This window comes from Clytia hemisphaerica, unplaced genomic scaffold (genome assembly GCF_902728285.1).
Source record: "Clytia hemisphaerica strain Z4C2 unplaced genomic scaffold, Clytia hemisphaerica genome assembly, whole genome shotgun sequence".
NCBI lineage: Eukaryota > Metazoa > Cnidaria > Hydrozoa > Leptothecata > Clytiidae > Clytia > Clytia hemisphaerica.
The window spans coordinates 280,600-297,551 of record NW_027103929.1 but is presented as its reverse complement, the minus strand read 5'-3'; the positions used below and the strand labels follow the sequence as shown (position 1 = coordinate 297,551).

The following is a 16,952-nucleotide window of genomic DNA, read 5'->3' as shown; positions in this document are numbered from 1 at the left end:
TAGAGGCACTACTACAAAACTACAAAACTCATTGCCGTACTACGAAACGATAAACGCAGGATATACTCTGGTACAGAGTAGATACTAGCGTAAGTCAGTCTAATATTGACATCCCTCTTCTAATTTTGACACCCTTCGACCAGGTGGTGTCAATCAAACAAATGTTGAACGCGATTCAATTACATTCGTTCACTTTGATTGCTCTTGTCTTGTGGTGTAATTATGCCCTCATCCATTATCTGATTTTCCAATGCTGTATTTGGGGCCGTCCACGCTAAAGCCGAGGAGTAAATCACTAAATAAAAAGAATCTTGAACACTTTGAAAATAAATAAAAAGCAAATTAAAAATCAATCACAAATCAATAATAAATCAAAATCACTAACACTTACTTGAGTGATTTACCACTTGGCTAAGGGCCTATTTGTTTCATCACTATTTTTGCTATGTTTACTACAAGTGCACTCGATTCAATTTTTTCTGTCCAGATCTGTAGCACTTTTTGTAAATAAACTTGCAAACTCCCTTTCAGCAAAAATAGTAAAAACATCAACCTTCTGCAAGCAAAGCAAAGTTTGCAATTTCTTCACAGTAAAAATTGCATCTAAAATTAGACTGGATGATACTTTCTTAGCCTGATTGCCGATTTTAAACCAATCAAATTAGAGAAGTGAAGAGCTGAAACTGTAGCTTGCTCCACGCACTGGTTTATATCTGAAATCAAAATAGCAGTTGTTTTCATAATGGCGGGATGGTGGTCACACAACCGTAAATAAACAGTGGATTGAAAATTACTTTTCAAAATTCAAAGTACAACCAGGGATCATAAAGATGGCAGACAACAAAACTTGCAATATTTACTATCATTTTCAAAGTTTTCATGGAATTTCATAGCACTTTTAGCAAATAGCATCTACAGCATTTATAGTAAGTGAAACAAATAGGCCCTAAAGCTCTATCAGAATGGGCTAATATAATTGCAGTCAATCTTATAAAACAGTATCGTAATCGAACTAATCAAACATAATTGAATCTCAATTGAACTTAATACCAATGGGACACAATCAAATATTACCCCAGGAATCCGCCGTTCCATTATTGAGATTAAATAACGTTCGACAATCGAATTGCAATTATTCGTCCGCGTTCAATTACATTCGATTGGTTGATCGCGATTTTCACTCGTAGTTGGTCGATTGACACCGTCTATCTTCTAGCATCTTCATATTTCTTTTTGGGGAAAAATCTTGGGGTGAAATTTACTGTAAATATTTAAAGATTAAAATTTCAAGATTTTGACCAGCGGTATATGGATATGATTGGAGATGATTTGCAAAATTTTAGTTCGGCCACCTGCTCACTTCCAGCACAACTGCTAGTTTGAGTTTGCTGAAATTTTGGCTGCAAGCTTGTATTATCAATACCTAATACTTGTCAAAATTTCAATTCAATGGCATTTTCCAATCCCTAGATACAGTAACCTAGGTTATATATTTTTGTTACAAAAAAGAAACTTTGTCTTGCATTTTTCACCAAATGTCTGGAAAAAATGGACTACTTTAAGCAGAAATGCCTGGAAAAAACTGAGATGTTCCGACAAAAGTCAAAAGTAGAAAATAAATCACAAAACATGCATGCTAAGTAGTATCTAAAGCATGATACTAAATAACTAATGCTTATAGGTAACTTTTTATCCAAATCTATTTCCTTTAATGTGGAGCAATGTGGAGGAGTTACATAGAATTATATTCAAATGTATACAACAGCTGCATAATAATAAAAAGTGTAGGTTCTTCATTATTTGACAGTTCCTTAGAAAGAGGCCGATCCCATTGTATGGAAGCGCATTTTCTGTATCAAATTTGATTATAGGGAATGCATACAGACAAGGAAAGATGCCTTTTGTTTCAGTTATGCTAATATATCTATGTAGTTTGAAATAATATACTTTTTTCAGATTAAATAAGATCAAAATGAGTTCAATTTCATACAATGAAATTTGTGAAAATGCTAAACTGGCAAGAGAAAATGCTTTATTAGGGCAGTATGATTCTGCCCTTGTTTATTATCAAGGCTTGTTGCAACAAATACAAAAGGTGCTGCTGCAAGCCAAGGATCCTTCACGAAAACAGAAGTGGCAAGTTGTAAGTGTTCATCTTCCCAAACAGAAATATTTACTTTTTTTAAATGGATATCAGATTTTTGGACTACTTTTCTACCTAGTTACATTATATGAAGAAGACTTAACAACGCATATTCTTAGCCTGCTCTTCTTACTTCCGTCAAGCAAAGCCATTCTTTTTTCTGGGTCTTTCATCTGACAGTGTCATTCTTTAAATCTCAAGTAATCAATTACCCATTAACTAAGGCTTTAACAAACTTGAGTGTCATCGCTGTTGATGGTGTATCTCCAAACCCACTGGTTTACTTTTCAGGCACGTCAAGAGATTGCTCAAGAATATGAGTATGTAAAAGACATCAATAGAACTTTAGCAGACTTTAAACGTGACCAATTCAACGCACCACAACCAAATCCAGCACCTGTAGTGAAACGAGATTACAGTGAACCACCGACAAGAGAAACACGTGATCCTGATGTCTGGCCTCCACCAACACCTGTTGAAAGGTTTGTAGAACATAGCGTCAGCCCCCCCTGCTAGTTGGGGGGGGGGGCTGCACCCTAAATTTTTCCCAAAAAAGGAGGGGGCTGGAAGTACACCACTTTTTTGGGGGGACCTTTGTACTTGGGGGGAGCTAAAATCTCATCACTTAACATGGTGGCTAAAATAATTCAGCTTAATAGTTGGCTTCAATTACTCAAAAAGCTCATGAATCTGAAAATTTTTTGACTGCGGCGCAATATTTTATAGAAAGTGCAAAATATTTTATCTTAAACTTACTTAACTGAACGCAATTTACATTAGAAAAACCTTTTTTACTGGATTAATTTTTTGAAAGTGTCTAGGGTCATAAGTCCTGGGGGCTAACAAAAAGTTCGTAAATCTTTGGGGGGACTTTATAAAACTCAGGGGGACTTAAAACTCAGGGGGGACCTAATTTTTACCTGGGACCTAAACCCAGGCTGACGCTATGTAGAAATTGTAGAAAACCATTACTATGTTATGGTTTTGTAAATGGTCTTGTTTTGCTCAGGGTTAAATGATTCAAACTGTGTTTAACCCTATTCAGCCTAGGGGGGGGGGGCTGTTTCTGTTCGGAGGTCAAATCATTGGTAATAGCTCCTGAAATAATAGAGCTTTTGCCATGAAATTTTCTGTAAACTCCTAACTTTTATTTAGCTTCAAAATAAAGTAGAATTTGACACCTAAAAATTTTCACACCTTGAGCATGATGACATTTCTGACAGCAAGGTGTCACAAAAATTGACACCTTCCAATACAAACTTATTTTTTATGTCAAATATATCGTTTAAACCGCAATTTCTTGAATATTTAGGATAAAATAAGCAATTTAAAGTCAGGCAACTTTTTTCTGAAGCCTTTGTTAGAATACAATAGCTATTTATAAGAACAAAGGAAAGGAAAAGCCCCCCCCCTAGTTCTGAACCTCCCCTAAAAGCCTAGGTTGAATAGGGTTAAACTTCTATGGTATTTAGCACAGCCGGCAGACTGTATGATTATGCCACGCTCAGCCACGCTGTGTATCTTTATTTTTAGTTTTTATATCAAACAGTATCAAATGCCACTTCCCACCTCCACATTTGGTTTTGTTCAAAATTTGTAACTTCCATGTTTGTGGGTCTTAACTTTTTATTGCTCTTAGAACTAAGGAAATTGTTATCTTGTTACTGTTTACTTATACCAAAATTTAACCAAAAAGCTTTTTTAGTGCCCTATTTTAACTTTACTCATCCTCCACAAACTCAAGCCCTTAAAACTGTATTGAGGATATCTTCACCTACAAAAAGTCTTTTTTGGGAAGTTGAATTCCTTTGAAAAGTTGTTGAATAAGAAGGATCTTATTATACTTTAAGAGCTCATGACAAACTTATTGTTTTATTTTCAGGCCTTCAAAACCAGTCTCCAGGCCTGTCGTTCGCAACATACGAAACGATAGAAATGATGAGAAATCAAATAGACAAGCAAGAGGTAAACCTGCTCCAAAAAGAAATGTCAAGAGTTCTGATGGTCGAAGTGGAGCCTCAAATAAACCAGCCGAAAACAAAGCTCCAATCAAAGCTAAAGTAGACACTGGTCGAAAACCCAAAGAAGAAAAATCCGTATGACATACTGTTTTATAAGGCTGTTTGATTGTTTTTTTTTTTTTAATTGAAATGACCGAACAGCACAAGTCTGGACTTAAAATGCTTATCCTATTTGCAAGTTTGCCATAGTAACAGATTTAAAAGTCTCATCAATCTTTTAGCATGTGTAACCATCAGTCCCTAAATATACCCTTTAATTTGGAGTTTGCGGTCTAAAAATGCTTGATGGCTAGAAGAAAACATAAGCAAAGTCTTTCTGAGACCTTTTGACTTATGGAGAAATTAAAGACCAGAGAATTTTGTGGTTTAGAGGCTCTTTGGTTAGCTTCTTAAGATATAACATGAACTTATGAAAGTTACCCCAATTGATGGTACTCCGGAATCACCTTAGTTATTGTTTTCAGAATAAGAGGTTCATTTTATGAGCCAGATAAGGTTTAATATATGTTCCTAGAAAACTAAATCTTTTTTTTTTTGCAGGAGAATGAAGAACCTCGGTTTGACGGATCCGGTTATGATAAGGATCTGGTGGAAGGATTGGAAAGAGATATTGTACAGAAAAATCCCAATGTCAGATGGTGTGTATGATTGCTTAAAGCATTTATGATTATATTATTAAGAAATATCAAAGAATTACTGAAATTGGGAATTAGGAGACCTACCAATATTATACCAAACATAACCCATAAACTATCAGTCATGTTACCCCTGAATTTTCTGCATTGTTTAAGGAGGTTTAAAGCAAAAAAAGGAAATTTCTTTGAAATTACAGGAATGACATTGCAGAACTGGACGAAGCGAAGAAGCTGTTAAACGAAGCTGTTGTTCTGCCGCTGCTACTTCCTGGATTCTTTACCGGTATTCGAAGACCATGGAAAGTAAGAGGATTTCTGATAAGATAATATTTTGGTTTCGCAAACTATTTTAATGAAATAAAGCTTAAGAATAGAAGTGAATTTCTTGTGTAGGATTTAAAGCAAGGGTGGCCCGTGCTCTTTTTACATTAATACTGGGTTAATGATGGACTAATTTTTGTACCATTATATATGCAATCATGAAGTACAATGAGTGACTGTAGTACAACGGTAGAGCATTCGGCTATGATGCGCAAAAATTGCATTTTACCATAAAACTTTATGGAAGTATTAAAATAAGAACTTTATTTTAGAATTTTTTTCATTCATATGTCGCGATATCTTAGAGATTGTTTCATTGATGCTTTTGAAACAAACATGCTCCCAAAATTTCTTTGTATCAAAGTTATATCCCATTATAGGGTGTTTTAATGGTGGGACCACCGGGAACTGGTAAGACCATGTTGGCTAAAGCTGTTGCTACCGAATGTGGAACGACTTTCTTCAATGTCACCTCGTCCACACTGACATCTAAATATCGTGGTGAATCTGAAAAACTCGTTAGACTTCTCTTCGAGATGGTATGTACCTTTTAAATTTGTTGTTATTTCAGTTATCTGCCAACAAATGCACACAATTACCCCGTTCGCTAAAGTTCCATTATTGTGTTCCTTTTTTGGACCTACCCCGGTGGAGGTCCTATGAATTAACCTCTGTTCGTCCGTTCGTTCGTTCGTTCGTTTGTTCGTTCGTTACCAACTTTTCTCGAGATTGGCTCATTCGTTTTTTCTAATTTTTTGCACAAAGATGTGTAACTATAAACCCTCGAATGTGACGGAGCCCAATTTTCGAAAAAAAAAACTTTGGGCAAATTTGGGCCAAAAAACGGCTAAAAAATGGGTTTTTTGGACTTTGTGAAAAATTGGATCATTATTTTTTTCTGATTTTTTGCATGAAAGTAGGGTACCATCATAGGTAAAAGATGGCTGAAGCAGATTTTCGCAAAAAAATTTTGTTGGCTCAAAAAACGCATGTTTATTTATAAGAATCACTATTAATAAGCATATATCAATTTTCTTAGTCAAATTACTCAATTTTTTTTATGAGATAGATGTTTTTTTTGCTCATGAGGGTTTATTTTTGAAGAATATGTGTGTTTAAACATGAAATCTTGGTTGCTTGGCGTGTTTTTATAGAAAAACTGGCCAAATTCGATATTTTTTTATAAGCACATTATCAATTACTTAGGTATTAGCTTTTCTCGAGATTGGCTCTTTCATTGTTTATGATTTTTTGCACAAAGATGCATAATTATAAACCCTCGAATGTGACGGAGCTCGATTTTTGAAAAAAAAATTTTAGGGTAAATTTCAGCTAAAAAACGATCAAAAAAAGAGTTTTTTGTGAAATATTGGATCGTTTTTTTCTGATTTTTTGCATGAAAGTAAGTAAAAGATGGCTCAAGCAGATTCTTGTAAAAAAATATTTTTTCAGCTCACAAAACGCATCTTTATCTATAAGAATTACTATTAATAAGCATACATTTAGAAATGTTCTTACCCAAATTACTCAATTTTTAGACGACATGGATGTTTTTTTTGCTGACGAAGTCTTGAATATAAAAGAATATTTCAAGAGCATGAAATTTTGGTTTCTAAATTTTTTTTATAAGAAACAAACAACTAATTTTAATAGATCGTCAATATTTGTGCTCTGAATGATTGTTTCATGGTCACGTCACGTAGATATCAATTATAAATTATGTTAAATGCACAACCAGGTAGGTCCATAAAAGTATCACTTGTTGCACCTGAAAGCCTACCATATACTAATTGATTTTTTTCTTCTATCTGCCCTACCGTATACTTTGATTCAGTTTTGATATTAATAAGATTTTCGCATCATCGTTAATTATTCTCAAAGTCCAGTGATTTTCGTTTAAAAACCCAAAATCAAACGGTATTATTATTCTTTATCTTTAAAGCATGTTTTGCATTTTTTTTTCTAACTTTGCAGGCTCGTTTTTATGCACCTAGTACAATTTTCATTGACGAGATTGACTCTATCTGTAGTAAAAGAGGGACGGATAACGAGCACGAAGCCAGTCGTCGTGTCAAGTCAGAACTCTTGATCCAAATGGACGGTTTGTGTTTTTAACTTTTTCACTATGATTGAACCACTCGGCTTTTAATTTTGAACAGCTCAATATCTTCGATGAAAAGGCTCATGGAAATTTTCTGTTTGGCGGCCTGAAGGAGCATAATAATTGGCTAGTACTCTACCTCTCCTTCAACTAAGAAGTCTGGATTGGCAATGCCGTTGACAGGACAAATAGTAACACTAATTAGGGCCGCCGTAAAAGGGTTGTACGACATTTACTTTGATTTGCAATTACGCAGATTTCTTTCTAAGTTTTTTTTTTATTTCTACGCTCATTCCATGTTTCAATCAAATTTTTTCTTCTGTTTACTGTTCAGGAGTATCCGGCAACACTGCAGAGACGGATGCACAGAAAGTTGTGATGGTGTTAGCGGCTACCAATTTCCCATGGGACATCGATGAAGCTCTCAGGAGAAGATTGGAGAAGCGTATTTATATCCCTCTACCCACCGGTGCGTTCAATATTGTATTGCTCTCATTACCCTTATTTATGATGCCCGTCGTTTTTATTCGATGTCGATGTTTTTAATGTGTAAGGGGAGGGTTAAGTAAGTTTGTTGAATACAGGGGTTCCTGAAATTAAAAAATGTCCTTAACTGTATTAATTTTTTAATGGTGGTTCAGAACCAGGGGGGGTGTGGGCTGGGGCTTTTCCCGTACCACTCCTTAAACTTTTGATCTAGTTGGTCTTTTTGGATGAAATTTTACACACAGGATCTTTGTCATGTAAGGTAACTTTTGACTAAAAGAAAATTTGATTACGTCACTCATCATGCCCAATGTGAGCAAAACCTAATTTTTCCTTTGTTCTTATAAATAGCTATTGTATTCTAACAAAAGATTAGAAAAAAGTTCCCTGATTTTAAAATACCTACTTTATCCTAAATGTTCAATAAATTACGGTTTGAACGATATATTTGACATAATACATAAATTTGTTCTGAAAATGTGTCAAATTTTATGACACCTTACTGTCAGAGATGTCATCATATTTTTTTCAATTATTTCATATTGATTAAATAAAAGTTAGGAATTTATAGAAAATTTCAAGTCAAAAGCTTTATTATTTCAGGAGCTATTAAAACATAAGTTTCACCACCGATCAGAAAAATCCCCCTGGTACGAACAGGGTTAAGTACAAATATCTTTTGTGCCTTTTTAAAATTATTGACCGATCAATTAATGTATTTTGTAAACGAAAAAAAAAATCTCGTAGCTGTCTGATTTTCTTTATTTACGGACGCCCAATGTATGTACAACCGGTCAATTTTACACCTGTTTATTATATTCCAGGCACGACGAAAGCTTTTTATCTCTGGTACGGCTAATGAGGAAATTTAAGCGATTTTGTAGCGATTTTACCGACGAAGAGAAAAATTTCGGATTCTTTTTTGAAAATCCGGTACGGCGACCGCCGTACCTGCCGTACTCGTTGCGTCGTGCCTGTATTCAAATCGAATTTACCAATCGCGACGCGATGTGTCGCGATAATTATTTTCGATTGGTAAATTTTGAGACATTTGATTTTTTGAGACGTTCGATTCATACTATTATGCAATTTTTTCGGGTTATGGAAATTTTGAGTTATGGAGACTTGTTTGCAAGGCAACAAGAGAACGGAAAACTTGTTCAAGTTAAGAAGACCTTCGAGTTACAGAAGTTAGAGTTACGGAAATTACGCTGTATTTGACTGCATTTGCTTACGAGCTTGGAGATTCGAGCGCCATATTAATTTTTTGGAACCATAACCGATCCTGTGAAGTTTCTCTTAAAAGTGAAAGAGCATCGTCATTGGTAAAAAAATATCATATAAACAAAGGATAGAGGAGAAAAGAAATAAACGCGGGTTTATTTTAAAATTGATTAAAAACACGAGATCACTAAAAAAACTACCAGAAAAGTAAGGGGAAATAAAAAAATCTCAAGCAAATGGAATTACTTGATTGTAAAAATTTCTTTATCATGTGACTTTTGTTTTTAATTCTTATTTCTCATCAATTCTTTCTCTTTCTCTTTTATTTAGGTTTTTGATTTAGCCTGTATTCTCTCTCAGTCAGCCTTTCTTATTTTTATGATTTTCAAAAATTTCTATTGTGTTCAGCTCTTAAAGGTTGTCGCTCTTTCGTATATTTCCATAATCATAATATCGTCCCCCGGCTGATTTGATTGAAAGAAGAGTCTTCATTTTCGATTTTTTTCCTCCTGGCTCGTTTTTTATTCTTCACTTTTCTATTTCTTCCTGTGCTATATATTTTTTATTCCAATATTTCTTCTTTTTTTTTGTTTTCATCAAAACGACGTTATCTTCTCTTTCATTTCTTTTCTTCTTCTTCATCTTCTTCTTATCACCCCTAATTTATTCGCCTACTTCTTTCTTTTTCACTCTTCTTTTCAACATATTTATTCTTCATATTGATTGTTTTGAATTATTCGGACCTACCCTCTCACCTCAAGAGATAAAGCGCGCGCACGAGGCTGGGCGAACAAAGAATCGCACACAAAGACAGAACTAATCTATAAGCGATCAAATTTTAAAGTACTAGACACACTACAGCGAAAAGCGACATGATTCTTCTTATTTGTTCAACAATAAACCGTTGCCCCCTTTTCTTTATTTTCTTCCTTTCACTTTTCAAATTTATTTCATACAGATGTAAACTTCTCAAATTTTTTCACTTCGTTATTTTTCATCTGCCATAGTTTTTTCTCCCATTTTCCTCATCTTTCTACGTTAATTGAAATATGCCATTCCCCTTAAAAAAAATCACTTTTTATAAGCCTATTTTTATTTGTTGTCTCTTTTCTTATATATGTTTTTCGTTTATCTGAAGAGGAGCTAAGTCAAAGCAGGTGATTTCGTTTCGAAAGTTTGAGAAAGAATCCGTAAAGAAAAATATGACTGTCAAATTTGAGTCTTATAATAAAATCCGTTCTTCTCATTCTCATATCATAATTCAATGAGCATGGAAAATCAACGGGGAAAATATATCAATTAACCCCCTTTTATAATGTTCATTGTAATTTTCCCCTCGTTCGTTATGAATTTCTAAGAAAAAGTATGGTTCTTCGAATAACTTAATGATTTGATTTTCTTATGAACAGGGGGGTACAAAATCTATCTTCATAGCAAGGCCTTATTTGTTTTGAACCAATTAAGGTAACCTTAGTGTATATTACTTTAGCGTCAGATATTTTAGCATCACCAACCCACTAATCCAAGATCGCTGACCTTTATACCCTGGTCCAAGTATCTCAAGTGTCTCAGTGAAAAGATCATCAAAATGGCTTTAAAGCTTGGCGTTTTGTATCTTGCAACCTTGCCTCACTAACCGAAGTGGCTAAGTCACGAAACTCAATGAGCTTTCTGGCTTTTGACGGCCGCAAAGAGCATGGAATTTAATCTAGACTCTTATGAACTGCTTCTCCATTCCGTGTGGGTCCAGTTGAGATATAAAATGATTTTAGCCTTGCCAGTAAGGTTTTTTTAGTTAAATGACCAATTAATCCTAAGACTTCCAAAACATAGGTGCAACACTGGAATCTGTGGTTGTCATAAGGTTTTCATCTAAGAGTTTTCAACCGATGTAACCTAATGATAATATAATTCATCGCTATACGTGTTCGATAATATATTTAAGCTAAAGACCAGCCTTTTCAAGCTGGTTGCTCAGTTTCTATTTATTTTCTCTTGTTTCTACAGCGGTGGGACGCGAAGAACTACTGAAGATCAATCTTCGTGAAGTGAAATGTGAAGACGATGTGAATTTAAATGAGCTGGCAAATATGATGGACGGGTACAGTGGTTCTGATATCACCAATGTTTGCAGGTATGTTATATAAGAAATGAAGAACTTTTCATTCTAATAAAGATTTTCATCAGTGTATACCAATGAAAAATATCAGTTTTCTACTTGTATTCCTAATTCTTCAACACATGTAAACCCAAGCGGTTTATTAAGCATTATTGTAAATCATATTTTGGAACGAGACTCATATTTTTTGTTTTTCAATAACTTTATAAAGGGGGGGGGGACACTATGCTAGATCTACATAAAATACCATCTGAAATTCTGAAAATTAGAAATATCTTGCAAATATTTTTAGGATTAAAACCAGAAACATGAAGGTAATCTTTGTTGTGCAAAGTGCTCTATACCAGGATAACAAGTTGAGCTGATTTAGAATTAAACATTTATTTGTCAACAAGTAAAAAAATACACTCTCAGTTTCACCAGAAGGGTTTATCAAATGTAAAATGATTAACTTATACTTCGAAAAAATTTCTCAATGTACACATAAAATCCCATTGGGAGTATAGGAATAAAATGATAAAAGAAAGTCGTAAAAGTTGGGTTGTAAAAATTAGGTAAAATTTATTGCTATGGCGGCATTTTGATATTAATTCAGTTCTTTTGTTTAGTGAATTAGATTTTGAAGTTGTGATATGAAATTTTTCCGTCAAACATAAATTACAGTTTTTGCTTCCATTTCTGTAGGCAGGGGCGTGCTCAATAATTTGCCATTTCAAAATTGGTACTTTTCCCTCTAGGATTAAAACCAAAAATACTAACATCATCTAAAGGCTGCAAAAAGGTTTAACGCTCTTTTAAGAATAGAGTATCACGATTTCATCTTCATCTGAAGTACCAATCAATTTCTTGGAAAATCAACCATATGTTGCATTATGAAAAATACAATCCATTTTTAAGACAATATGATCGTAGCATATCACAGATTACTCTTTACTCTTAAATGTTCTTCTAGTTTTTGAGTTTTGTTGCTTTTTGTTGTCTATTTTCTTTCTACTTTTCAAACACGCTATGCCTTTTTATTACCCTAGTTGATCTCTTAAAACCACACACTCTATTTCCACTTTGTGGTTTCATTTTGCTTTTTTTGCTAAATCATCGAATCTCCTTGATCTTATTCTAACATGCAAATGTTCTTTTTTGCGATTGATATGTACTGAGTGCAATGTCACTGATTACGGCGGGAGAAATGCCAAAAGAATAATACTTGTGTCACTAAAATCCACAAAATAGACCAATGAATTTTTTATATAGAGTAGAATATCTGCGATATGTTACAAGCATATGGTCTCGAAAATGGCGTTCATTTTTCATTAAGCCACAAATCTATCGGAATCGCAGGCATACTTCAAAACACCAAAGTTATACATTAAAAAAACGAAAAGAAATTTTGGATGTTGAATAAAATATTTGTGTCACTAAAGCTGGGTGTCCACTGGAAAAAATAAGTTCATCGCGAATTTGTTTGTCGCAAAAAATAAATCCAGACAGATGTCTGGAATTAAAAACCTATTGTTTTATTTGCGATAGGGCGAAAAAAAATAAGCGATGAAAAATGAAAACGTTTTCATTCTATATCGTTTATTATTTTTTACTTCGTCGTAAAAAAGAACAATAGATTTTTCATTCCAGACAAATCGAAGTAACGAAAGTGCCAAATGAATTTCAAATTTTGAAATTTGAAAAGAAGTAAAAATTTTCAAATTTCAAAATTTGAAAAATGAAAAATACAAAATGATTTTGATTTTCAAATTTTGAAATTACAAAAATTGTTTATACCCCAATCGACGTAATAAAAGTGCCAAAAGAGGATTTTAAATTTTAAGTATGAATAAATTGGGCTATTCCATTTTTAAACTGTACAGGGGTATTGACGAAATTTTCAAGGGGGGCCTAAGCCTTGATTTTCCAAGGGGTTTTTGTTCCTTTTTCAGCTTTTCCAAGGGGGTTATTCAAGGTTTATAGGGGGTTCTCCCCTCATAAACTGACATCAGTTGTTTTCCAGCCCTTTTTCACAAAATTTAGTTTTCCAGAGGGTTTGTATCCCAATTTCCAGGGGATAATTTGCTATTCAATATTTCCAGGAGGGCTAGTGAAAAAAGTTCGTCAATACCCCTGTATAATTTTTTTTAGAATAGCCCATTAGAAGGTTAGCAATCTGTGTTGACGTCAACAGGAGGTACACTAAAAGTGCAATAATTGGTTGATTAATGTCACGTGACCCGTCAATAGACTTTTTGTTCCTAGTATACAGAAGTGTGATTTGCACACACTGTAACATCATAATTTGACCTTAAGAACGTTTAGGTAATCAACTTTACCATATAAGGCAAAGAAACCACATTATGGGGGTTTAGAACGATGTTTACTTTCGACTAATATAGCCTGATATCTGAGACAATAGGCAAAAAACAGGTGGATATTTTGTCCCTTCAATTTCACGAATATGTTTTTTAAAAGATAATTCTATTAGTTTGCTTCTTAAATTTCAGATAAATGAAAAAAGTGTGACAAATATAATTTTTAAAATTTAAACCTTTAATTGGCACTTTCATTACAGCGAGCTTTGTCCAATTTTAAGCAATACTAAAAATTTTCCATTTTTCATTTTTCAAATTTTGAAATTTGAAAATTTTTACTTCATTTTAAATTTCAAAATTTGAAAATCATTTGGCACTTTCGTTACTTCGATTCAGACATATGTCTGGATTTATTTTTTGTCAACAGGTATTTGCGACGAACGTTTTTTTTTCAGTGGACACCCAGCTTAAAATTCCAAAAAACGTATAAATGATTTTTTAAGACAGTTCCTTCCGACTCTTTTTTTAAAATATTTTTGAAGGATAAATCTTTATCTAGCCTGGGTATTGGAGCTTTAAACTATTTAAATGATTGTGTACAGCCAAAAATTTACCGACCCTGGGTTTACAAACATTTAGGAAGACAAAACAGAAAATTTTGATTTTGATGTTTTTGGTTGTTTCTGTTATATCCCGTCTCGTTTCCCGTTTTGTCTTCCTAAATGTTTTTAAACCCAGGTCTGTAAATTCTTGGCTGCGCGCAATCATATAATTAACATAGCTGATTTGAAATGCAAATCGAAAAACCAGGCGGTAAAACATCAAGATAAGAAAAAAGGTTTACGAATCTGAAAATCTTACAATTTACTCCCCCTCATAAACCTGTTCACCCTTATAAACTCACAACAATCTCACGTGGTTCCTTTTTGAGTAATCGTAGTAATGATGTTACTATTTGAATGACATTAATTGTGGTCTATTTTTAGATTCGTAAGCCGACTGGCTTGACAACGAGATTAAAGTCTTGAAACTTAATTTTTGATTCAAATTTGTTTGATCTACTCTGCTGTTTTGAAAAGAACTCAGAAAACACGTCTTAACCATTTTTTCCATGGTGTTAAATTAAAAACTGAAAGATACACTTTAATTTCACAATTGCCTCAGTGAGTTTCCATTGATTAATTACTTCATGCAATATCTAAACGCAACAATCAACTCAACTATAAAACCTTACCTATAATTACATTAGTTTCGTTTCTAATAAGGTTCACTATGTTAATCAAAGTGAACGAATTAAATAAAATGAGAACCTTGTTTCGAGGAACTAATTTTTTCGTCCAGTGAGCGTGCTTGAGAATAATATAACATAGTTTGAAAATAAATTTGCAATGTAAGGTTAGAATGTACGTTTTTTTATATAAAATCAAACTATATAAGAACACAAGGCTTCGATAGCCAAAATATGAAGAACAAATTAAGAATTAACTGTTCACTAAGACAAAAAAGTGAGCATCAAATCATTCTTTTACATAAGTGAGTGGTCAGAAAGTATCTACTCGGCGAGGGGGGTGTACGATTTGAGGGGGATATCAAACAAAAATTTTTCCACTCTTAGGGGAAGGTTTCAAAAAATTTCATGTTTTTAAGGGGTTCTATATTAGGAGGGGGTGCCAAAATATATTGACTGGTTAGGGGGGCTTGAAATTTTGTTGAGGAAATATTAAGGGGGTGCGAATTTCTTTTGGAAATTTTGAAAATATCCTCCACCCCAATCTAGGAGATACTTTCTGACCATTCCCCAACATTACAGTGACTTGACTCAATGTTTGTCGCTGAAGTTTTAAATTTGGGAATTATTGACGGGTGGTTAAATATTCAGCATTGCTAGTTGAGTGTTTGGAGTTCGTTAACGACCTCTTCGAACCTTTTCTTTGAATTGTTAAAGTAGATTTCATCTGTATTTACATCTTCCATCCTTTAATTCAGGGATGCTTCGATGATGGTGATGCGACGTTGTATCCAAGGACTATCAGCTGAAGAGATAAAGAACCTGCCTAAAGAGAAATTAGAATTGCCAGTCAACCAATCAGATTTCAAACATGCGCTGAAGAAAGTCTCAAAATCAGTGTCGGAAGAGGATATTAAAAAATATGAGGAATGGATGAAAGAATTCGGTTCAGTGTAGTATGCAAACTGTTTTCATATTCGGATTGGGATTTCAGCCTTTGATTTTGGCTTGATAAAACTGTTACAACTTATAGCTCATGGAGTTTTGTTTGGAATTCTTAAGGAAACTTAAAAGGACCAAATGTGGATACGTTGATGAATGGCTTTAGCAGATGACAAATAAGGACAACTAAATTTTGAGCAATGGTCATGTGAAATGATATCATTCATGTTCATGTGGTATGCTGGCTATTTGTTCGCTGAAGTTCTATCGTGTATACATTCTTCATAATAAGCGTTAAGTTTTTTTATCGTTGTTTTTTATATCACCAAAAATTGATCTTTATAGTCCAATTTATAATTTAAGATGTGGCTATTGTAAATACAATTAATATTATTTTTTAGGTCAAGAAATTAAAAAAAGACTTGAATGAACTGTATGTAACTCGGTGATGAGATTATATTTTGAATGGTTAGAATTCTGTTAGGGTGATAGGTTTGATGTTAGTCCTTGAAAAAATGTCACTTTACTCTTCTGTTCAAATATTTATTTGTTCTTGTAAAAAAAAAACGAACGAGGAAAACGAAAGTAAAAAATAAAAACCGGGGGTAAGAAGAGAAAGAGGAAAAAAAATGGGCAGAACTTGTGAAATTCTAAGAATTTCTTTTTTCCATACAAATCTGTTTTTAATTCAGCATTGTTTGATAAATTTTTGGCTGGTTTCTATTACATTTTGTGCGTGTTGAATAAACAAATCATTCAGGACCTGGTTTCTTAATGATAAATTGTACTATCCAAAGAAAGCACGTGGATACCATGACGAACAGGAGATCTCGGTTCTAATAACAAAATAGTATTAACCCTCCGCACACACGGTATTATCATTAGTGATATTATACTCTCCTCCATTGAGGCTCTATCTACACTGTCTAAGATATATACAGCTCTTTATTCTTTTTATGGAAACTCTGTAAGGTGGAGTGTAAAGGAAAATTGTTTTGATAATTATTAGAAAAGTTGACTCGACAGGGAGAATAACGTCTTCCCGATTTTACCACGCATTTTTTTGTAACGGTGAGAACCTTAGTAGAATTTCTCATAAACACACTGGTAATTTAATCTTTTTCAAAAGATTTTTTATCTTTTTATAATCACTGGTTACGTTTTTGAAATTTCTCAGAAAATGTACTCAGGGTTTTTGAGGGAAACCCGCACCTGCAAAATCATTAATGACCGACTTTGCACTTTATCTTTTCGGAATTCTTATTTTTCCCGCCATTTTTTACTTTGATTTTTTCACTAATGCTGCATGATTTAATGGGTTTTGCGAAACAAGAATTTTTAACAAACAAACAGGGCAATGTGTCTGCTTGAGTAGTACACTATAAAATGCTTTGCAAATTATAGTTTTATTATATATTATGTATGCCAAACTACT

The 16,952-nt window shown here is 33.6% G+C and overlaps 1 protein-coding gene across 1 annotated transcript; it reads left to right on the top strand.

Moving 5' to 3' along the window:
* The first annotated feature begins 1,936 nt into the window (after positions 1–1,936).
* LOC136809751 (katanin p60 ATPase-containing subunit A-like 1) lies at positions 1,937–15,953 on the top strand. Its single transcript, XM_067066297.1, has 10 exons — positions 1,937–2,143; positions 2,435–2,625; positions 4,026–4,239; positions 4,705–4,802; positions 4,997–5,102; positions 5,501–5,659; positions 7,095–7,221; positions 7,556–7,690; positions 10,939–11,065; positions 15,334–15,953. Exons 1-10 carry the CDS (start codon positions 1,973–1,975, stop codon positions 15,530–15,532), a joined length of 1,527 nt encoding a protein of 508 aa, XP_066922398.1. The 5' UTR covers positions 1,937–1,972; the 3' UTR covers positions 15,533–15,953.
* The last annotated feature ends 999 nt before the right edge of the window (positions 15,954–16,952 follow it).